General features: G+C 38.9%; 1 protein-coding gene across 3 annotated transcripts in view; it reads right to left on the minus strand.

Annotated features, from left to right (window-relative positions):
* Positions 1-22,024, minus strand: part of LOC140228058 (mitofusin-2-like) — a 31,054-nt gene extending 9,030 nt beyond the window's left edge. The window contains exons 1-10 of one of the 3 annotated variants that reach the window (XM_072308462.1): positions 21,963-22,024; positions 19,318-19,491; positions 17,689-17,815; positions 16,582-16,744; positions 6,073-6,206; positions 4,338-4,446; positions 3,730-3,837; positions 2,172-2,325; positions 1,494-1,558; positions 716-837 (exon numbers count right to left, since the gene is read on the minus strand). In XM_072308462.1, coding sequence (XP_072164563.1) covers positions 716-837; positions 1,494-1,558; positions 2,172-2,325; positions 3,730-3,837; positions 4,338-4,446; positions 6,073-6,206; positions 16,582-16,744; positions 17,689-17,815; positions 19,318-19,477 — 1,142 coding nt within the window. In that variant the 5' untranslated portion in view covers positions 19,478-19,491; positions 21,963-22,024. Of the gene's footprint in view, positions 1-715; positions 838-1,493; positions 1,559-2,171; positions 2,326-3,729; positions 3,838-4,337; positions 4,447-6,072; positions 6,207-16,581; positions 16,745-17,688; positions 17,816-19,317; positions 19,492-21,814; positions 21,942-21,962 lie in introns of those variants that run through there. The other 2 variants (XM_072308464.1, XM_072308463.1) reach the window with 2 other exon arrangements.
* Between the last annotated feature and the right edge of the window lie 2,607 nt (positions 22,025-24,631).

A 24,631-nucleotide genomic window follows, 5' to 3' on the forward strand; every position in this document is an offset into this window, starting at 1 on the left:
TTCCTCTTAATGTTGCCACACATCAGTATGTCTGTCTTTCTATCTATATATCTATCTATCTATCTATCTATCTATCTATCTATCTATCTATCCTTACATGTGTATATATCTCCATCTATATATCTATAAATGGGATTGAATGTCAATGCTTTTATAACACTGTTTAAAACACACATGATACATGTACACATGTGTGCGTATATAATCATAAAGATATTTCATATTTATCAGCCATTACTAGGGAGAGCAAACCTCTGGGAAGCAATAAGGTAACATACAGAATGAACTTGGCAAGTTGTATGAAATACATTACTCAACTACTGTTGTTTATTGTGAGCCAATACATAATACTGCCCAGCAATCCCATAGCTTTGCCCTTATTAAGCCATTTGGGACGAGCCCCAAGTATACTCCGGCAAGTGTCTATCGGAAATGCATACTGTGGCAAGATCAGTCCGTCCTCAACAGGTTAAATTTCTATCATCCCACACAACCTGTATCCACAATGCGTCCAGCCCCACAGTCCTGGGGGTGCTTCATAAAGCTGTTTGAAAGTTACGTACGACTTAAGAGCAACTGGAAATCACTTATTGTGCTGAATTATGGAAATTCTGATAAGTAAAGCACATCAGAACTGATCACCACTCGTTCTTAAGTCATTCGTAACTTTACGAACAGCTTTATGAAACAGGGCCCAGGGCCATTTCTTCCTCACCTCTTCTTGGTGGCTGCCTCCAGGACCTGTGAGAGAATTTCCTGGGTGTAGTCCACAATCTGTCTACCCTGCTTAGCATGCTGCTCAAACTTGGTCCTTACCGCTGACTGTGAGATGCACTCCTACAAAGGTCAAAGGTCAAGCATTGTACAGATCTTGCTCAGGCAGCTAAACATTGTACAAAGAAATGATGTCCAAGACACACTGGAAGTTTGTTAAAAAAGTGCTGGGAGGAATAACCTCTACACAGAGTTCAGCAAATTAAAGGTAGATGTACCAAACAATGATTTGGAAAGCTCTCATTTTTAATATTCAAATCTTACTTTTAATTTTCTTATTGAGCTGATCCTCAGCGTAAATAGATAAGAGCACTTATATTTTTACGTGCGACTGAAATAGACACACAGACATCCAACACGCAGGCAAGATCTCAGAAACACAAATACTTTGTATCCTGCAAAAGAGTACCAATATTTTTTCAAAAGCTTTTTTTTTAAAACAAACTTTGATTTCAGGTCATTTTTTGTTATTTAAATGGAAATACTCTCTTTCATCATGGTGCTACAAATAATGACACTCCAGTCAATCCACCTTTCTTCATGATGCATTAATCTATGACATTGCACAATCTCAATACACAAGGATTGCAAACACTTGTTTTATGTGAAAGATTTAACACAATATCTTCCACGTACACCTAGTATATGCTGGATGCAAATCATGAATATCTCAATTGGATGTCACTATATCAAACATGTTCCAACAATCATCTGCTTACCTCAAACTTTCTCTCAAAGTTTTCAAACTCAAAGAGTCTTGCCTGGTAACCCTCAATCACTGGACCTAAGAGAAAAGAGGAATAAAACAAAAACAGATAAATAACTCCATGGGTGGTGAACAGGGTGTATGGTAAGGAACAACAGTACATGTAAAGCATATCAACACAATGAAACTGCCTTTCCTGATGGGTGCCCTTTCTGTGCTATAATATTGACGCTAACATTCTACGGGGCAGGGAGTCTTACTTCAAGTCCAAATAACTTTATCATACACCAGAGTTCAAATATATTTGGTATGGGTATAGTTTTCACTCGTGCTTTGATGTACTGTGCAGAATGATTGTGGATGCTTCCTTTCACACATAGATTTAGACTGCTCCAAGTAAAGACATCAAAACACCATTATCAAAAGCATCATCATCTTTATCATCATCACCATCATCTTTACTATTTCATACAATCATCATTACTATCACCACATAATTGTCATAAACATCATCAAATCACCATCATCATTAAGCATGTCATTATAATCATTCCAGTCATCACCATTATGGACACCATATTCACTACCAAATGACTGTCCCCATCATCATGACTACCATTCACATCATCATCATGACTACCACTCACATCATCACCATGGCTACTATAGTCATCATAATGTGAAGTGGTACCTGAGTCTGGTGTTGACATTGTTTTAGGTATCCTCGAGTTCAAGGCCTCCTTGGCTGAGACAAAGAAGACCCGGTCCTTTGCCTGGGATTCATTCACTACCTTGAGCTCCTCCACCAGGAACTTGATGTCTCGCTCTAAATGCTGCTTCTTCACCTGTCAAGCCATATCAGAATAAAATGGTTTACTAACATACAGTGTATTCAAATTTCATGCATACCTTTCTGGCAATGGTTCTTCTCAACAACTAGAAAGCTTGCCCAAGGTTTGCTTGACATAGCAACAACTAATGTATGCAAATTAGATTCCAACTTTTGAGAAGTCTTTTTTGAGGTACAGATAGCTCATTACTATGTTAAGACAAAAGAAACATCGATAAATTTAAATATGGTTTGTATGTTAGTTAGTAAACCAGTCTTTTACTATCCCTCTAGTTGGGTTTTGTGGGATATTTCTCTGTTCCAAGCATATTTGACCTTTAGCGATCAAGCATCCTATTCCCAGGCCCCATATAAAAGTTGTTATATTAGCATCTCTTGCTGCAATGGAAAGTATCATGGTAATGACAAGAATCCTGATCTTCCTGATTGGCTGTAGCTACGAGAAGTTACTATTCTGGCAAGAGTTGCTATGCTAACATAATTTATGAAATGGGACTCCGATGTAAATTATATCATGCTCACAATAAGCCAACTTGATAAATCTGTACCTTTTTCTTACAATATGAAGTTTGATGAAATTTCATCCTATGCATACTTAATTTAAGACCTGGAAGTTTAACCTTCAATCAACTTTTCACAAAATAAAACGATGAACTTATACCGGTCATACTTTTAGCAGTATCAACTTTCATTCAAAGTTAATCACTTTTTCCAAGCTTGTAGCAATTATTGATGCTGTATACTGTAAAATCTTTTAATTTTGGCCTGACCATTGATCAGATCCTGGTGCAAACTAAACGACTTAACTGTCATATGATATAGCTCATTCCTGTGGAAACTTTGATTTAATTCGATCAAATGCTTTTAACATCATAGCTGTGCCAAATAAACTCAATCCTTAACAGTTTTAATTACATAATGTATTCATAGCATGATACTTTCTGTGTTATTGAGATATCCCATGCAATTTCTCTTGTTGTCATGCAAACGAAAACTTATTCACTTTTGGACAACCCCAAAACACAGTGCCTTCATTTCTCAATTGTATTGCTGTAGCATAAATGGAATAAATGTTGCTTAAAATTCATCTAATGGCTTTTTATAATTCATTGTCCTCAGGAGACAATTATTTCTTCTTCTTTTTTTCTAATGTTATCTGGAGTTGTGTTTCATTCATACTAGAGCTCAAAGTTGACTTTCTTCAACCAACTCATTATGGTTGTATATGTCAACAATATAACATATTGCTCAATTAAAGTAATCTTTTTAACATACTGCATTTATTTCAATTAAGTATCATCTTGGGGATATACTTCTAGCAAAATTACCAAAATCCTTCAATTATTTCATAATTACACAATTTTGAGAAAGAGAGAGGAAGAAAACAAGATCCACTTACTGCTTCCATGTACTCGGGTTCTGAGGCAGATGCGTCCCATCTGTTGTTGAGGATGAAGATGTTGGGTTTGGAGAGTTTGTCGCTCACTTTGTGAAAGAAACTTTTCTCCTGTACATCGGGACACAAGGAGATAGAATAAATCATCATCAGTAACACAGATGCTGCACATGGCATTCTAGTTTGCAAAGTATGTTTACTCTGTGAATAAAATATAATTGACTTAAAACTTTCACCAGATTCAAGACGTAAAATTTATCTCTATAGGTAGTGAGCAACTGTCCAGTTAAATATTTAATAATCATCATGCACATTTAGGTGCATGTCCAAAGAGGTAGTATCCCCTTTATACTGTAAAACCCCAAACTTTTGAATGCATGAAACTTTCAAAAATTTGCGAGGATCCAAAATTCACAAAAGTAAAATACACACAGAAAGTTTGTTGACACAATGCACTGAATACCATTTGCCATTTCAAGAAATTTTCATGCCTTGAAAAAGGTTGCAAGCTCCAATTCGCAAAAGTTTAATGTCACAAATATTTCTCCTTTGACAGTATTCTGTGACTGGAATCGGAAAACAGATTTCGTCAAGAATTGAACATGTCTTACCGTTCTCATGAGTGTGGATTCAGCATTTGACACAAGCACAAAGACATCAGCATCCATGCAGTGATTGTTGATCCATTCATCCAAATCTTGCTCAACATCAATACCAGGACTGTAGTAAGGAAGACACATCGAGAGAAAGATAACACAGGGCTGCACACTAACCCATTCCTTCCAAGTCCGACCTGTCTGTCAGTCCAGTAGGTACCCAGTTTTTCAATTTTTTACTGGTAAATTCCTGAAAAAGTTACTGGTCTGACAGTGATTTTTACTGGTCAGGGACCGTCGGACCAGTGCCAGTGTGTAGCCTTAGATAACATACTGCAGTCACTTCACATCTATCTAATTTATCTTAGGAGAACTGTATACAACGTGATGAAACCTGTCTGACACCAAAGGACTTGGCATGAAATGTTAAGCACTTGGACTCTTACAAGAACTTGAATTGACAATATTATTATTATCGTCTTCATATCTTATTCATGCCAACTTGGCTGTTGGAGTTGATTACGGCTTCGATCAACACTTAAAAATAAGTATATATCTGAATCTATCCGTGCAAAATTGCATGACATAGTATTGTAAATTTCAGATTGTAGCTTGGAGGAGGGAATCTCTCTGAGGCAGAACAAGAAAAAACTAGAAATATCGCTATGGCGACTGGTATGCCTCCGCCATAATGCATGATTCTCCTAATAGGTCTAGATACAGTAGTACATGTGGACAATGTGTGATTACATTTTCACAAAATTGGCAAAATATCAAAATGACAAGTTTGTCAAAAATGTGTAGAATGTTCACCTTTAATGGTATATATTTGGCTTAATATACTCTAACCAATAACCATACACTTAAAGGCATTGGCTAACATTATGTTCAGTTTAAAAATCTGAGCTGCATGGTCCTAAATGCAATCAGAATATCTGATAAGGTGTAAAAAATGAGCTGTGAAAATATTTTGCTTCAAACTTATCATTTAGTACTCCAAAAAAGTGAAAATTTGAAATCACCTCCATAGACTACTGTGCTAGAATTATTCTCAGACCGAGAATAAATGCAATTATCATAGATATCTTCATAGTTAATGTGTTACTTTCATTATTTTTGCATTCTTGTTTGTTTTGTCATCCATCTGAACATACATGTAATTAGACTGGTCAGGCAGCTCAGTTTTAGAATTTTTTAAATCGATCAAACACAATGTTAATCAGTGGCTTTAAACTGAAGTTTATGGGTCTAACATCTGTAATACTATAAAAATATTTTATTTATGTTATATCATAAGGACCTTTGTGACCTTTGACCTCTGACCCCAAAATACCAGTGAATATTTGTCTTGTCATACTCTATCCTCACACCAAGTTAAACGTTCATGTCTCATAGTATGCAAAATACTGTACAAAAAGGGTTTTTTTTTTCCCACAAAATAACCTGTGACCTTTGACCTTTGACCCCGTGACCCTAAAATCCAAACAAAGTATTATCCCCCCAGGATATACCCTCATACCAAGTTTGATGTAAAACCACCACACGGTTCTTGAGATATCGACAAAAACAAAACGGGACGGACGTACAGACGTACGGACAGACGTACAGACGTACGGACAGACGTACGAACGTACGGACGGACGGACGGACGACCCGAAAACATAATGCCTCCGGCCACTTCGTTAGCGGAGGCATAAAAAAAGATAATTATTTCCGGATATGAAGATGAAGAAAAAGATTGGGATCTCACCTGTCAAGAAGAATGACATCATTCATGAGGAGGTGGCAGCGAGATTTGGGCCAGAAGATGTTGAGTACACTACTCTGATGACATGCCTCATGGTCCCTCTCATTGGCTAGGGCATGGGCCAGCTGACCTACTGACTGTGGGCAAGAAGCATGTCATCACAAACATTGTCAAGAAAAGGTGGAAAAGGTGAAAAAAGCATGTTGACATATGTGCCCACTTGCTCTAAAAAAGACATAATTTTCCTTACATTTGCCTATGAAACTAATATTACAAAACACTGCAAAAGCAGAAATATTCACAAGCACTTTATTTTGCAGATTTTGTGAGAGCCAAGATTCACAAAATTAAAATGCACGTGAAAGTTCTACTTTACACTATATGCAGGGCTGCACACTAACCCATTTTTTCTGCCGGTCCAACCTGTCTCTGTCGGACCGGTAAATGCCCCGTTTTAACATTTTTTACCGGTCTGAACAGAAAATTTACCGGTCAACAACGACAACCAAAAAAATAAACTTATTTTCTTGTTTTTTTTTATGGACGTACCCCCCCCCCCATGTACATTTTACAGATTAATATTTTTTTTAAACTTGCATTATCTATTGCACAAGAAATAAAAAAAAAAGATAGGAAAAACTAGAATGTTTGTTTGTGAGTTACAGTGTAAAATGATAATGAACGAAATTAGATTGTATCAAATGCGTTTGTGACTTTTTCTAAACATCGGCGCTCGAACTTGCTGCGTAACTTGCTCTTGGTGGTCAGTTGGATTGCGACGATTTAATGAATTATTTTAGCTGTGAAATTTTCTGATGTACGTGCTCCAAGGAGTTCTTTATTTTTCTCCCGATAATCTATTCGCATTTGTGCATGCGTTCTTGAAAGGCACACGACATGCAGGGCCGAATTTGCAATCCTTTTTGCGCCCATTTCCACCTCAAATATTAGCGGGATTGTGACGATTTCATAAATTACTTCAGCTGTAATCTTTTATGATAACGCGCCAAAATGGGTTGACAATGTGTCCTTCATTTTTCCCCGATAAACTCTTCGAATTTCGTAAGTGCGTTCTTAAAAAGATGCACCACATGGCCGAATTCATGATACTTTTTGCGCCTATTTCCACCTCAAATATTAGCGGGATTGTGACGATTTCATAAATTACTTCGGCTGTAATATTTTCTGATGCAAGCGCCAAAAGAGGTTGAAAATGTGTCCTTTATTTTTTCCCGATAAACTCTTCGAATTTCGTAAGTGCGTTCTTAAAAAGATGCACCACATGGCCGAATTCATGATACTTTTTGCGCCTATTTCCACCTCAAATATTAGCGGGATTGTGACGATTTCATAAATTACTTCGGCTGTAATATTTTCTGATGCAAGCGCCAAAAGAGGTTGAAAATGTGTCCTTTATTTTTTTCCGATAAACTCTTCGAATTTCGTAAGTGCGTTCTTAAAAAGATGCACCACATGGCCGAATTCATGATACTTTTTGCGCCTATTTCCACCTCAAATATTAGCGGGATTGTGACGATTTCATAAATTACTTCGGCTGTAATCTTTTATGATAACGCGCCAAAATGGGTTGAAAATGTGTCCTTCATTTTTCCCGATAAACTCTTCGAATTTCGTAAGTGCGTTCTTAAAAAGATGCACCACATGGCCGAATTCATGATACTTTTTGCGCCTATTTCCACCTCAAATATTAGCGGGATTGTGACGATTTCATATATTACTTCGGCTGTAATATTTTCTGATGCAAGCGCCAAAAGAGGTTTAAAATGTGTCCTTTATTTTTTCCCGATAAACTCTTTGAATTTCGTAAGTGCGTTCTTAAAAAGATGCACCACATGGCCGAATTCATGATACTTTTTGCGCCTATTTCCACCTCAAATATTAGCGGGATTGTGACGATTTCATAAATTACTTCGGCTGTAATCTTTTATGATAACGCGCCAAAATGGGTTGAAAATGTGTCCTTCATTTTTCCCGATAAACTCTTCGAATTTCGTAAGTGCGTTCTTAAAAAGATGCACCACATGGCCGAATTCATGATACTTTTTGCGCCTATTTCTACCTCAAATAATCAGCGGGATTGTGACGATTTCATAAATTACTTCGGCTGTAATCTTTTATGATAACGGGCCAAAATGGGTTGAAGATGTGTCCTTTATTTTTTTTTCCCCGATAAACTCTTCGAATTTCGTAAGTGCGTTCTTAAAAAGATGCACCACATGGCCGAATTCATGATACTTTTTGCGCCTATTTCCACCTCAAATATTAGCGGGATTGTGACGATTTCATAAATTACTTCGGCTGTAATATTTTCTGATGCAAGCGCCAAAAGAGGTTGAAAATGTGTCCTTTATTTTTTCCCGATAAACTCTTCGAATTTCGTAAGTGCGTTCTTAAAAAGATGCACCACATGGCCGAATTCATGATACTTTTTGCGCCTATTTCTACCTCATATAATCAGCGGGATTGTGACGATTTCATAAATACTAATAACTTCGGCTGTAATCTTTTATGATAACGCGCCAAAATGGGTTGAAAATGGGTCCTTCATTTTTCCCGGATAAACTCTTCGCATTTCGTAAATGCGTTCTTAAAAGATATACGACACGGCCAAAAATCATGTTTCTTTTTGCGCCTATTGTTTCCTCAAACTTCAACGGGATTGCGATGATTTCATGAATTATTATTCGGCTGTAATCTTTATGATGCACGGGCCAAAAGGGGTTGAAAATGTGTCCTTTTTTTTTTCTCTCCCAATAATCTCTTCGCATTTCGTACTTGCGTATACGACACGGCCGAATTCACGATCCTTTTATCGCCTATTTCTACATTGAATATCAACCGAATTGTGGCAATTTCATGAATTACTTCAGATGTAATCTTTTGTGATGCGCGCACCAACTAGAATGGTTGAAAATGCGATCTTTATTTTTCTCCCCATAATCTCTTCGCATTCCGTACATGCGTTCTTGAAAGGTATACGACACGGCGGAATTCACGATCCTTTTTGCGCCTACAATGTTTCTACCTCAAATATCAGCGGGATTGCGATGATTTTATGAATAACTTCGGCTGTAATCTTTTATGATAACGCGCCAAAATGGGTTGAAAATGGGTCCTTTATTTTTCCCGGATAAACTCTTCGCATTTCGTAAATGCGTTCTTAAAAGATATACGACACGGCCAAAAATCATGTTTCTTTTTGCGCCTATTGTTTCCTCAAACTTCAACGGGATTGCGATGATTTCATGAATTATTATTCGGCTGTAATCTTTATGATGCACGGGCCAAAAGGGGTTGAAAATGTGTCCTTTTTTTTTTTCTCCCAATAATCTCTTCGCATTTCGTACTTGCGTATACGACACGGCCGAATTCACGATCCTTTTATCGCCTATTTCTACATTGAATATCAACCGAATTGTGGCAATTTCATGAATTACTTCAGATGTAATCTTTTGTGATGCGCGCACCAACTAGAATGGTTGAAAATGCGTTCTTTATTTTTCTCCCCATACTCTCTTCGCATTCCGTACATGTGTTCTTGAAAGGTATATGACACGGCGGAATTCACGATCCTTTTTGCGCCTATTTCTACCTCAAATATCAGCGGGATTGCGATGATTACATGTATAACTTCGGATGCATTTTTTTTTATGATACACGCGCCAAAATGAGTTGAAAATATGTCCTTTATTTTTCCCCGATAAACTCTTCGCATTTCGTAAATGCGTTCTTAAAAGATACACGACACGGCCAAAAATCATGATTCTTTTGCGCCTATCGTTTCCTCAAACTTCAACGGGATCGCGATGATTTTATGAATTATTATTCGGCTCTAATCTATATGATGCACGGGCCAAAAGGGGTTGAAAATGTGTCCTGTATTTTTCACCCAATAATCACTTCGCATTGCGTACATGCCTATACGTCACGGCCGAATTCACGATCCTTTTAGCGCCTATTTCTACATCAAATATCAGCGGGATTGCGATATGTCATTAATTATTTCGGCTGTTATCTTTTGTGATACATTCACCAGAAGGGTTGAAAATACGTTCTTTATTTTTCTCCCGATAATTTCTTCGCATTTGTGCATGCGTTTTCAAAATTATACATTGCATGCAGGGCCGAATTCGATATTCTTTTTTGCGCCTATTATTGTTTACTCAAATTCCAACGGGATTGCCAAATTTTCATGAATTTCTATTCGGCTGTAATCTATATGATGCAATCGCCAAAAGGGGAGAAAATGTGTCCTTTATTTTTCTCCCGCTAATCTTTTCCATTTCGTACATGCGTTCTTAAAAGGTATACGACACGGCCGAATTCACGATCCTTTTTGCGCCTATTTCTACCTGCAAATATCAGCGGGATTGTGGCGATTTCATGAATTACTTCGGATGTAATATTTTGTAATGCACGCACCAGAAGGGTAAAAATGTGTTTTTTATTTTTCTCCCGACAATCTCGTCGCATTTGTGCATGCGTTTTTGATGAACAACACGGCATGCAGGACTGAATTCAAGATCCTTTTTAGCGCCTATTATTTCCTCAAATTTCAACGGGATTGCGTTGATTTCATGAATTGTTATTCGGCTGTAATCTTTTATGATGCACTCACCAAACTATTTCCTTTATTTTTTTTTCTCCTCTATAATCTCTTCGCATTTCGTACATCATAAGCTTTTGAAAGATACGACGCGGCCGGTCGTATTCATGATCCTTTTTGGGACGATTTCTACCTCTAATATGTAAGCGGGACTGTCATGATTTCATGATTTTTTTTTTTCTCCCTAGTATTATCTCTTCACATTTTGTGCATGCGTTCTTAAAAAGTTCACGGAAGGGCCGATTTCGTGATCCTTTTTTGCGCCTATCTTCATTATGAGACCATTCTGAGCGAATGAAAATATTCATTTGTGAAATGACTGTGTAAAATTAAAATAAACGCAATCAGATCCATTTACTGTATCGCTGAATATCGAATGTGTTTTTACTTTTTCTAAAAATCGACACTAGTATATTAGTTCTAACATAACTGCCATGCTGCAGCGAAGCCGGGATCGGATCGATCTTGCGTTAAAAATCATGAGTAAAATGACCCAGAAATGCGTGCGCTTCTATCAACGCTTCTCGTCTGGCATGACCGCTGATCGCAAGCAATCGAAAAGCAGTTACACTGTACATGCTTTGCATGTATTGCATTGCATGCAGTGCGTGAGCAGCGCCAAATGCGCAAGCTAGCGCGACTCCGATAACTGGTTGACTGCTAGTGCTCAAAACTAATCCCGTTTACTGTACAAATTGCACCGGTAGACATAAACGAAAACTTGCGTAAAACTTGTTGAACAGTGCGATATCTTGCATTCTGTTTCTCCCTGATCGGGGCTGCTCTTTTTCTTTCTACTGACCCCACCAATGTTTTTTTTTTTTTTTTTTTTTTTTTTTTTTTACTGGTCATGTCGGACCGGTAACTTGTGGATTTCCTGAAAAGTTACCGGTCCGACAGTGACTTTTACCGGTCTTTGACCGTCGGACCGGCGCCAGTGTGCAGCCCTGCTATATGCATTGAATGTAACTGGCAATTCACGAAAAAGGCCATCAGCTCCTATTCACAAAAATTTTATACCATGAAAACAAGGAAAAGTAGAAATTACGCGGTGCGTAATATATGTCCCCGCCGGAAGTAGCATTTTGTAACAAAATGTGCAATATAGGTAAAAAATCAAGGTCAAAGGTCAAAGAAGTCAAAGGTCAAAATTCTGTGTAGAAGTTTTGAAGCCCTCACCTAGTGCCATCAAATAAAGCAAATGGAATAGAAATTGGGTTAGAAATGGCGAAGGAGTAGCATTTTGTAGCCAATGTACAATATAGGTCAAAAAACAAGGTCAAAGGTCAAAGAAGACAAAGGTCAAAATTCTGTGTAGAAGTTTTGAAGCCCTCACCTAGTGCAATCACATAAAGCAAACGGAATCAAAATCGGGTTAGAAATGGCAAAGGAGTAGCTTTTTGTAGCAAAATGCACAATATAGGTCAAAAATCAAAGTCAAAGGTCAAAGAAGTCAAAGGTCAAAATTCTGTGTAGAAGTTTTGAAGCCCTCACCTAGTGCCATCACATAAAGCAAATGGAATCGAAATCGGGTTAGAAATGGTGAAGGAGTAGCATTTTATAGCAAAATGTACAATATAGGTCAAAAATCAAGGTCAAAGGTCAAAGAAGTCAAAGGTCAAAATTCTGTGTAGAAGTTTTGAAGCCCTCAACTAGTGCCATCATATAAAGCAAACGGAATCGAAATCGGGTTAGAAATGGCGAAGGAGTAGCATTTTGTAGCAAAATGTACAATATAGGTCAAAAATCAAGGTCAAAGGTCAAAGAAGTCAAAGGTCAAAATTCTGTGTAGAAGTTTTGAAGCCCTCAACTAGTGCCATCATATAAAGCAAACGGAATCGAAATCGGGTTAGAAATGGCGAAGGAGTAGCATTTTGTAGCAAAATGTACAATATAGGTCAAAAATCAAGGTCAAAGGTCAAAGAAGTCAAAGGTCAAAATTCTGTGTAGAAGTTTTGAAGCCCTCACCTAGTGCCATCACATAAAGCAAACGGAATCGAAATCGGGTTAGAAATGGCGAAGGAGTAGCATTTTGTAGCAAAATGTACAATATAGGTCAAAGGTCAAGGTCAAAGGTCACAACTGAAATTCTGTGTAGAAGTTTTAAAGCTCCCATGTAGTGCTATCATATAAAGCAAACAGAATCAAAATTGGCTCATAAATGACAGAGAAGTAGCAAATTGAACATTTTGATCACACACGGACGCACACACGGACGGACGCACGGACGGACGGACAGACGGACGCACGGACACACGGACACACACACGTACGGAGCCCGTTTCATAGTCCCCTGCTCGAACTCGTTCGGCGGGGACAATAACTTGCTTTACAGCACATTGTTTCCTATACATATTTCTTTCCTATATGTACTGACATTGACTTTTTTCTCTATGGTCTTTCTCATGACTTCGTAGACGTTGAACTGCAAACCTCTCCTTATGTTAATCCCATCATCAAGCAAACCTTCAAACATTCAAACATAATCATTGACATGTTCATCATCTTGTGGGGAGTGCTCATATACCAGTACATTTCTTCATTTAATATTATTCCCATGCACACACTTTGTAATACACTGGCCTTGGTTTTGTGTATATTTCATGGCAGCATGAAATTCATTACCATGGCAAGATTCCAGGGTTAGCAGAACACGCATAATAATCTCCTCATAGACTCAAACTACATGCATACTAATACACACTATTCACTTCCTGCATGCAATATCTAATTAGGGACAGGTGGACAATATACTAGTATTATCATCTATATAGGACGTTTTAGCGGCGCATTAAAAACGCGTATTGTAATCCGCTCAATTTTTACCGTTCAATATCAGAGCATATTGAATGAAACGCATAGGCCAACGTATTAATTCCCCATAGGCTACCGTTGTTACTTGCCGTTCAAGATCACACCATATTCAATTCTGTCTCGTCTACTGCGCGAACGCTTGCTGAATGCGCAAATGCTTGCTACTAGTGCGCAGCATTTTGTTACAATTCACACGTGCACAAACATCTTACTAGTTGCTTGGTTCATACGCAGTTTCAGGGGCTTCCCCTTTTCAGCGCTGGGATGTGACTGCCGAGTCAACTTAACCCTATTCTAACTGGGGGGGGGGGGGGGGGTCAAATTGACCCCCCCTCGACGTTTCGCGCCACGATTTCGCAACGCGCAAAGATTTTGCCGCGTCGTTTCACGACTTTTTTCATTGAAGTCTCCCGCATATTTTGAGACCAAATTTGCGACATCCGGGTGCACCGTTTTGAAGTTACGTAATGTTTTGCATATGCATGTCAACCAAAAAACAGCTCAAATTCATGATATCGTGTGCAAATCCAATGCAAATTGTGTTTTTTGGTTAAACTGATATAAATTAGATTATTTCAACTTTTAACCATTAAAATTAATCAATTCTAGTGTAGATAAGCCTGAAAAAGTGCCTGCAACAAATTTTGGCAAAAAAAACAATAGAAAACAAAAGGTCGAAAAAACAATAAAATACATAAGAAATTAACAGAACAATAAAAAACAAAAGAAATTGATTTCGATTGTGCTATTTTTTTACACGCAAATTGTTTGATGTGTCTTGAGGAATTCTGACACAAAAATTTAGCAATCCTCCAGTCTTTTTTAATGGAGTTATAGGTGAAAATATGATTTCATGCACAAATTTGCATAATTAATTTATTAAAAATAGAAAGGCAATATTTTTCTATTGTATGACCATGTAATCTTGTAGTTGACATCCAGCTCTATCTTCAGGCAAAATTTTGCGGTGATCGCGCGATTGGCGGTCGAGATCTGAAGGGGGGGTCAAATTGACCCCCCCTCAGTAAAAACTTGGTCTCAAATAGCCCAGTTAGAATAGGGTTAAAAGACGAGTAGAAGCCCGGTAATTTTGTGCAGTTTATGCTTGCTCTACTTGATTGTATAGATGATAATAATTATATTGGATGGCTTTGATTCATGGAATACCAGGGGATATTGCACTCGTCAGGGTCAACATTGCACTCATCTTCGATTCGTGCAATATTCTCTGGTATCCTATTGTTACGGTCCCAGAGTTAGGCAAATTGGGACTCCACTTGAAAGTTGGTAGGGCAAGTCTTATGGGCGGACACATTAACTGAGAACATTGTTTGTATCTGTGGTTCTTCCTTCCAGTCAGTCCGCAGCACGTATGCTAATGAGCCGATCCGGCAAGATTTATTCAGCACTCTCGTTGACGATCTTTACGTTCGAAAGGTGTCTCGTCGTGCGAGATTTTGCGAGACTTTGATAGGGCTATGGTTTTCGCAGTATAGTGACTTGTACATACATTTGTCATGGCTACAAGTCACGGTAAATTGTTCTCGAGACTTTGATCTTTATTTTGATATCTAATTTGCGTATAACATCGGATCTTATCATGACTATATAATCAATTGAATTTGCGTAAATTTTACCTGCTTTTCACGGAAGATTTTGTCGTCTAAAGTTCTTTTTTGGTTCCTGACCGGATTAAGAAACTGTTGTATCTGATTTTGGCTTTTTTGTAGAGAGGAAACTTAGATGCTCATCATATATTGGAGTCAAGGAGACGCGAGCATGATTTATACTAGTTTTTCCGTTTTGAAATGTCTGTAAAATTCACTCCTAAGTCGGAAGTATGCTCCACACAAAGTGTACAGTGGCGCGAAAGAGCTCTCTCATTGGACAGTGCTTGCATTCAGCGCTTGAACTACACGCGTGCCAAGAAACCGCAAGTGGCATGAAACCGTTGTGCAGCAGCGTAATGACGTAATGCAAGCGCTGAATGCAAGCGCTGGCCAATGAGAGAGCTTACTCTTGAGATTACACGGTTTCAAGCTGATCAGCACTGACATCGATGTATATTTTACTGGTTCCTGACCGGATTAAGCAACAAATTGTCAAGATATTTACATGGATACAGAGATTAGGAGATGGACTACCAAATAAAGCATTTTCATTGAGACGCAAGGTGAATTTGATATTTTTTTGACGTCTTGAACATGTACTGCACGAATTACTTTTTTCATCATTTTTCAAGCTCAAACTACGCTATTATATTTTTCATTTACAATAATTTGAGTAACATGTGACGATAGTTTACATATTTTCCTTGAATTTGATACCAAATTTGTGAACATAAGGTGTATTTTTGTTGCCGAAAGCCCAAGGACAAAATCCCCTTACGCAGCTCATTACGTATGCAAGCCTAGAGCGGGCTTGCATACGAGTTGAATAAATACGAGCGAATTATCGGGTGCTGCGGACTGACTGCTTCCCTCTACCACGGACGAGCCCCGTAGAGTTTATCACTCTCAAAGCATCATTCATCACCTTCTTGTATACAATGACTGTATTCTACAGTGACCGTTACCAATGACCATTTGTGGTCTGGTCTGGGGACAGGGACTCTGCTTGAGGGTGATAAACTCCACGGGGCTCGTCCGTGGTAGAGGGAAGGAAGAACCACAGATACAAACAATGTTCTCAGTTAATGTGTCCGCCCATAAGACTTGCCCTACCAACTTTCAAGTGGAGTCCCAATTTGCCTAACTCTGGGACCGTAACACTATTTATAGCCATTCAATATAACATAATTGTCCTGATTTATCCATCATAAATGTGTGTAAAGTGTTGTTTGGTCAGTGCGAGCTCTAAGTTGTTTTAAGGGCTAAATATAAGTAAACTTTCCAATTTGTTTATTATAAATAGCAGAGAAATCACTGGATTCCCTTGTATGTACATCTGACACTCTTACTTTGTTACCTGCATAATTCAAATCAAAGTCACAACAAGTCACTTCAGAATCCTTTGTAATCATTTAAGATATCCCAAAGCAATAAGTGAGGAAGATATTGACCACTACTGACCATCATGCTGAGCCGCTCCGTGCTGTTTGGCATTTTCATGTATCCCTCCTGACCCTCGCATCCCTCCACACACAGAAAGCAGTCTGTGGTGTGACCAATGCCAGATGGGAGAACCTTGTCTCTCAACATGGCATTGATGACTGTACTCTTTCCATTGCTCGTCCTTTATACATGGAAAAAGAAGAAAGAGGAAAAAATGACGAACATTTGTGGATATTGGGCTCGCATTATTCTCATTTAACAGGTCTCACAAAAAATATAATTGGTAATTGCAGTGCACATGTGGTATAATGCTGTGAATACACAAACAGGTCACACACATGATTTGACATACTATACTCTTATCATATATCATCAGTCTATTTGATCTTTTAGTCAACTCTGACAACACACACCAGCTATAAGCACTGATTGCATGAATCAAGCACTACAGTTCATTGAACTCTAAAACAGTTATCTCTAAATTGCATTTTAGAAGTGATATGTAGATTTGACTTTACTGTGATTTATAGAAGTGATATGTAGATTTGACTTTACTGTGATTTATCATACACTCTGATCTAATATCAAGAAGTGTCAACTTTTTGACATGTGCAATAAAGTCAGGAACTATACAAACTTCCACCTTCAGAAAGTTGATTCTCACTTCATATTACAATCACTGCCATGGTTTCTTTCATCCAACCCCTGGATGGGAGATTAGACAGTCCCCCCCCCCCCCCCATTCAGATGAGTCTCCATTACGCAAGAAAATCCTGCACTGTAGGCTTTCTCCTCGGAAACCATAATGTGAATGCTTACCGAGACTTGTCCCCCCCCCCCCACCGCTAAGGAAATCGAGTCAAGGGAAGAAATTTGGAGGAGAGAGTAACCTTGGGGACTAATTGATAGTGTCTTGTCTTTATCAAATGCGGGCGATGCCTGGTTTCAAGTGGCAGAGCTCATCCCACGTCCCAACTGTCCCTGCAGCTCGGGGACAGTCGAGATATAAGTGAGGACGGCCAGTCATAAAAAAGTTGAGATCTCCGGTGACTGTCCCCGCAACGCAGATTCTAATGTGAACGAGCGGAGGGTAAGCCCTGAAAGAAAAAAAAAAAATGTCCTCACCTGCCAAAGAAGGCCACCTTCATATGATCTCTCTCCAGTACATCCTGGATTCCTTTGACCTGCTTCCTAAAGGCCTCTACTTTGGTCAGCTGCTCCTCAGAGACCACCTTAGACTCCGAGGGAATGCCTGTACGCAAAATGATGTCATTATTTTTCTCTCTATTCATCAATAGATGATGATATGAAGGCTAAAGGCATGATGTGCATGGTCCTATTTGATACCATCAGTACATTCTATCAAGAGCATCACTGCATTGGCAAACTTTACAAACATAGCTCTGCATTGTGGATTAAACACTTCAAGAACTAAAATGCCGATTGAGAGTCAAAACCAGAATTTACCTTTTGAAGCTCAGGGTGACAAAATGGCCTCATAGTACAACTAAAACTGCAAGAGGGAGAACATTACACTACTACTACTGCTGCTGCTGCTGATACCACTACTACCGTACTACTTCTACTACTACTACTACAGTTAAACTCGCCTAAGTCCACATCGCATATGTCGAATAATCGCGCAAGTCGATGATTTCAAAAAGTCCCGATTTTTCCCCATTGACTTACGTGTAATAATTCACTCACAAGTCGAATTTTGTAAGTCGAATACTCGCCTAAGTCGATGAAATTCCAAGAACACTTTCACGGAAAAACCATTAAATTCACTATGCCTAAGTCGAATAAGATTTTATTGTGCAATAAATCACTGTCAAAATCACGAGACGCCAGTTTTTGTTTACATAAGAACTAGCCCGACCAGACAGGTGACAAAAAAATGATCTAAAGTATCAAAATTCAAAGCGATCGCATGCGATTGTTGAACTCTCTTTGTGTTTGGAGGTCCGCTGGTACAGCCCTGTCGCGCTAGCGCTACGTACGTACGCACAGCGCGACTGGGCTGTGTATGATGGATGAAGCTGCTGAGTTTTCAAAGCGGAAAGTAGGTGGAAAGTAGCGGGCACAGGTAAATCAGAAGTACACCTCTACACGCATTTCAAGCCACGGTATGGTAAACTGGAATCAATCACTGCTCAAATATCGTTCATATTCACTTCCCCAAGGTTTAACGAGGGTGTAAAGTAATCCGACCTGTGCCAATGCTAATGCACTGTCCATGCAAAGTTAGCTGCGGCCCTGCCGGGCGACCCGTGCTGCGGCACACCTGTCCAGCTCTCGGCTCCAGAGTAGACAACATACATGTACATTATACATAATGTACGTGTGGTGTGACTGTTGTTAAGTCGATTTTTTCGACTTACGCACAAGTCGAAACTCGCCTAAGTCGATGTGTTTTGCTCAGTCCCGAGAAGATCGACTTATGCGAGTTTAACTGTACTACGATTACGACTACTACTACTACGATTACGACTACTACTACTACTACTACTACTACTACTACTACTACGATTACGACTACTACTACTACTACTACTACTACTACTACTACTACTACTACTACTACTACTACTACTACTACTACTACTACTACTATGCATTGATATTAACATGGGAAAGACAAAGTGGATTCCCCACATTAACAGATTCTACCTTCAATGAAATGAATCGTGGCAAGAATAGAGTTAAAACCATTACCTCATTTTGATGTTTATTATGGATTATTATATGGCTTACCATCCAGAAACGTCTGGCTCTCTGTGATGTGACCTGCCACTTCTTTGTATATCTCATTCATCTTTCTCTTGGCATCAACAAAGAGCCTCAGGGGTGTGTGGCTACGCCCCTCATCAGGGCGTACCATGGCACTTGGTCGACGCCCATAACCGTTCTCCATCTTTGTTCAGTTTCCTGATTCATAAAAGTGAATCACATGGTAAATACTGTTGGTAAAATGGACATCTGCTCCCACAAGATATTTGAATGGGGGAGTTGAACAAATACACTTTTTGATCAACTTGGTATTGTCAGTATTGGTTTAGAACCTTTGCTCTTCCTAACGCTACCCACTGAGGGAAGTATCAAACAGCCTGATACTGACAAAATCACTCACTGAACCATTGGACATTCTTCTTTTTTTTTTTTTGTATATGGTGACAGTGTTTCAATGAAATAGTTCTAACAAGATCAATAAACTTTTTAAACAATAATTTCAACCTTTGTAGAACAGTCGATCTAGGGTGAAAAGTGCCAAAGGAACTCCTGACATCTATTGCAGAATTCACCTTACATTGCATTTGTGTCAATAATGAAAACTTGATGGGAGCTTCAATTCTTCATATTCTGGGGTACTGTACTGCCCTGAGGAACCAGCCAGGCAGGTGTGTTAATAGGCATTGGCACAGGAGAGAAAACAGCAAGAGGAGATTCTCTATACTTCACTTATTTGTAATCTTTACTTTATGACATTTGTGTATTCTTAACATTTTGTTTTACTTTTACCATTCTGTTTTTCTAATTTGTATGCTTGAACCCAATATAAGGTCTCCATTCATTCCCTCGTGGCAACTCTAATATTTTTATTTTTCTATTAAACTTAGAATTTAACATTTTTATGCATGCTCTCCACTCCATGAGGCACCAGATTTTTGCAATTTTGTATATAACATATTACTGTATACCTTGTGAAATCATCAACACTGTATGTCTCTCTTGCCCTTGTGCTATAAGCATAAAAATTACAACTCTTTGTTATTATCCAATATTCAATAAGAGTTTTAATGTCTAACAATAAATCATTGTATAACAACAAGTACAGGTCAAAAGGCCCTTCTTTGTATTTAATTTTGGGTAATTAGCATGCACTCTGTGTGAATGAAGCTTTTTCTTTTTCTTCTCTTACTGTTAAAGGGGATGGCTAGTAACTGATCAGTGGGAATCAGTGGGGATGCTGGGGGATGATTGTTCCAATCCTTGTGGGATTCATTTAAGAGTACATTATATATCTATTGTTGGGTGAAAATTATTTGCTTTAGAATGGTCTCATATTCAAGTAATGTGCAGTTTAATGTTAACGATCGCCCTGTCACTGTACAGGCATGCTAACCTGGAAACAGTAAACTGCACATTACTTGAATATGAGACCATTCTAAAGCAAATAATTTTCACCCAACAATAGATATATAATGTACTCTTAAATGAATCCCACAAGGATTGGAACAATCATCCCCCAGCATTCCCACTGATTCCCACTGATCAGTTACTAGCCATCCCCTTTAATCTTTACTCATCCATCATTCCTTTGTCATTCTTATCTGATTTTGATTCTGATTTCCAGCGGTTAGCCACCCACGCTGCATTAATTGTGCCATGCCCACAACCCAACTGTTTTTTAGCATAGCCATAGATAAGCCTCTGACTGTGTCTGGTCTTTAATAATACAAAAAGCCTTCATGGAATGGAAAATTCAGGTTCAACATCCAGCATCAATCACAATCATGTCATGATCATAATTAATGATTCACATAATTTTATAAACCGTGGAACAACGGTGCAGTGCCAGTATGATTTGCAAATGTGCCTGTCGTTCTAGATTTAGATTCTTCTACAATAAACATCACTAAACACTTAGAATGTTCTAGTAAAAGTGAGTACTGTACCGGTGCTGTCCATTTTATCTGTCATACAGGTTAATTTTTATGTTCATAATGAAATGTTCTCTGATCTATGCTGATGAAACATCCAACCAGGCCAGCACAAGTACAATACACACTTTCAGTTTAGCTCATAATGTAGGAGTCGATATAACCGGGACCAGCAGCCCCATCGTTACGCTATGCGTATGGGGCCGGGGCTGGCTGGTCGTAAGAGTAGATATGAATTTAGCTGCAAGTCACCCAAGTGGTTTTCAAATCGCAATACACATGTAATAGCAATGTTGCTGGCGCAGCTGCGCAGACAGGCCACTATACACAACAAAACAATCAGTTCAGTTCGCACGGTTCGAGCTCCCTTTACACGCGCGCACACACACACACACCACATACAATCTAAACAACAACAACAACAACAACAAAAAGCAACCAAAAAAAAAAAAACCCTCTAGAACGATTCTAGACCCTATTCATGACACACGCGCATGAAAACCAGCAAAGCAAGCAACACGTGGGACTACATGAAGTACCACGCAGTGTGATGAGGAATCCCGTCCTACATCATAGCACACAATAAGTACCTGGTCAGAAGCGCGTTTGACGTCTCCCGATGAGCTAAATACAAGATAAATGGCAGATAATATGAAAAGAGATAGTAAGTAACGTGGGCTGGACAAAAATATTTCCCACAAACGTAATTTCTTTCTCAGAATTCGACACGGTACTTACCCTTACTCACTTCAGACTCACTGCAGTAGCGCAATGATCCGTACGACACATACGTAATTCATTCATTACCTGTATTATGCATGCAGGTACACCATACAAGGGCGCCAGACAACTCGCCCTCGAGACAAGTCGCCCCGAAGACAGCTCGCCCTCGTTTTTCGAGGGCGAGTTGTCTTGGGTCCGAGGGTGAGTTGTCTCAAGTGGCGTAGGAATATACCACGAATGTTTGATTTCATTTCAGACAAAATAAAAGCTGCTTAAAATGATTTTGCATTCATCTGCCTAAATTAAATTTAAGAATGCACACAGTTTCTATTTTCTCCGATTAAAATCATTTTAAAATGAAAATTATGGCATTTTGTTATCGCATTTTCCCAGCCCTGAGATCGCAAGAATTGCCGAAACGTCCATGCCCAATTTGAGCTCGCCCCCTGGTTCTTCTCGGCAAACTGCAGTAAATTTTTTGACTTTCAATGCACCTCTTAGACTTCATTTATGATTCAGGTTTGTATTATTGATTAATGATGCTAGATAGTAGGTTTAATTCGATTAATATTTCACTGTCTTCGTTTATTCAGCAAAAGAAGAAGAAGATACGATCTCGCCTTCGCCTCTTTTTCTCCCGCTGGCGCGGCATGCATTGTAGGCTGCATTGTGCTCCAGTTAACAGCTACAGGAACACAACGCAGCATGCAGTCTACAATGCATGCCGCGCCAGCGGGAGAAAAAGAGGCGAGGGCGAGATCGTATCTTCTTCTTCTTTTGCTGAATAAACGGAGACAGTGAAATATTAATCAAATTTAACATACTATCTAGCATCATTAATCAATAATACAAACCTGAATCATAAATGAAGTCAAAGAGGTGCATTCAAATTTCAAAGTCAAAAAATTTACTGCAGTTTGCCGAGAAGAATCGGGGGGCGATTCGGCAATTCTAGCGATCTCAGGGCTGGGAAAATGGGATAACAAAATGCCATAATTTTCATTTTAAGAGTGATTTTAATCATAGAAGATAGAAACTGTATGCATTCTTAAATTTAATTTAGGCAGATAAATGCAAAATCATTTTAAGCAGCTTTTATTTTGTCTGAAATTAAATCAAACATTTGGGGTATATTCCTTCGCCACTTGAGACAACTCACCCTCGGACCCAAGACAACTCGCCCTCGAAAAACGAGGGCGGGCTGTCTTCGGGGCGACCTGTCTCGAGGGCGAGTTGTCCTGGATCCACCATACAAGTACACGTACACCGTGTATAACACCAAAGTTCCTACACATCCGAGTGTAGGACACCTCGCGTACTAGTAAACTGTCGTTGCAGCTCTTTTTTTTTTTTTTTCCGTGTGACATAAGTGAGTGGCGGGTTTATTATTCAATCACAGTGGAGGATGGGATCCAGGCGGGGGCGCATCGGGCGCCCCCCTTTTTGTTAAAACAAAAGAAATAAAAAGAAAAAAATGGGGGGGGGGGGGGGCTTGCGCCCCTCCTTAATTTTGAAAAGGCTTGAATCAGACTCAGTGATTGTGTCGAAACCAGCAGTCTCAGGCAAGAGTAGATAAAAATGTTAGAACAATATCACCTACGGAAATATGAATAAAGGAACAAATTAGCCGGAGTTCGGTTTTCAAGGGTTGCCTATAAGTCACAGTGGCAGGGGAAGCACACTCGGACGCGCCCCTTTTTTTATTGTTAAAACAAAAGAAAATATCGGGGGGAGGGGGCGTGCGCCCCCTTTGTAAAACCACCCCTGTCCCCTTTATGGAATATCTGGATCCGTCCCTGCCTCTTGTGCCGCCGAACAAGGAAAATCATACGCCGAGAGCGATCCATACTAGTGGATCAAACCAAGAAGCTCCTTAAACTGATGGAACCAAGTCGAGGTGGGTACGAAGCAGACAAGACGACATTAATTATAATGGGCCTATTCACGTATCGCCCCCCCCCCCCAAAAAAAAAAAATCAAACAAAGAAGTTAACAACCAAACAGAACAAAGCACGAAATGTACAAAACCCGCCAAAAATATTTTATTTGTGACTTTGGCCATACATATTAGTTACGTTACACTTTCGTTTGAGGCACTTTTTGAGAGAGATGTCCGACCATGTAAAATAAATCACATAGAGCCTATAGACATACGTTTTTGTTGTTGTTTTCATGAGTCCTGCATGTAGGGACCCTTTGACCTTTTTTTTTCTAAAGTCAAATGGCTATGGCTGTTCAATATAGGGCCTATAGGCCTACCAATGGTAAGACATTAAATTGCGTGCCTAAGGGCCTATACTTTCACTAAGTCGTTGTGCATCAATAATTCATTGTAATAATTTGGCACTGAAGGAAATAAATATTAGAATGAATGAATGAACGAATGAATAGGTAGGAATTAAAGAGGAAATCCAGTTCAAATATAAGTTAGTCTGATGAAAGAGAGTAAAATCTTACAAGTTGGAAGGTAACAAATTGACTGAAATCGGATGAAATTTAAGGAAGTTATGACATTTTGAAGTTTTGCTAATTTCTGCAAAACAGTTCTTGTACAGTGTTTATGAATATGCAAATGAGTGAGCTAACTATGTTATACCCTCATACTATAGTTTTCCATTGATCTTGTACAAAAAAAAAATGATGGAAATTCAATGTTTCTGTCATTGAAGTCTGAAACATGATTA

The sequence above is a fragment of the Diadema setosum genome, chromosome 4 (assembly GCF_964275005.1).
Source record: "Diadema setosum chromosome 4, eeDiaSeto1, whole genome shotgun sequence".
Lineage (NCBI taxonomy): Eukaryota > Metazoa > Echinodermata > Echinoidea > Diadematoida > Diadematidae > Diadema > Diadema setosum.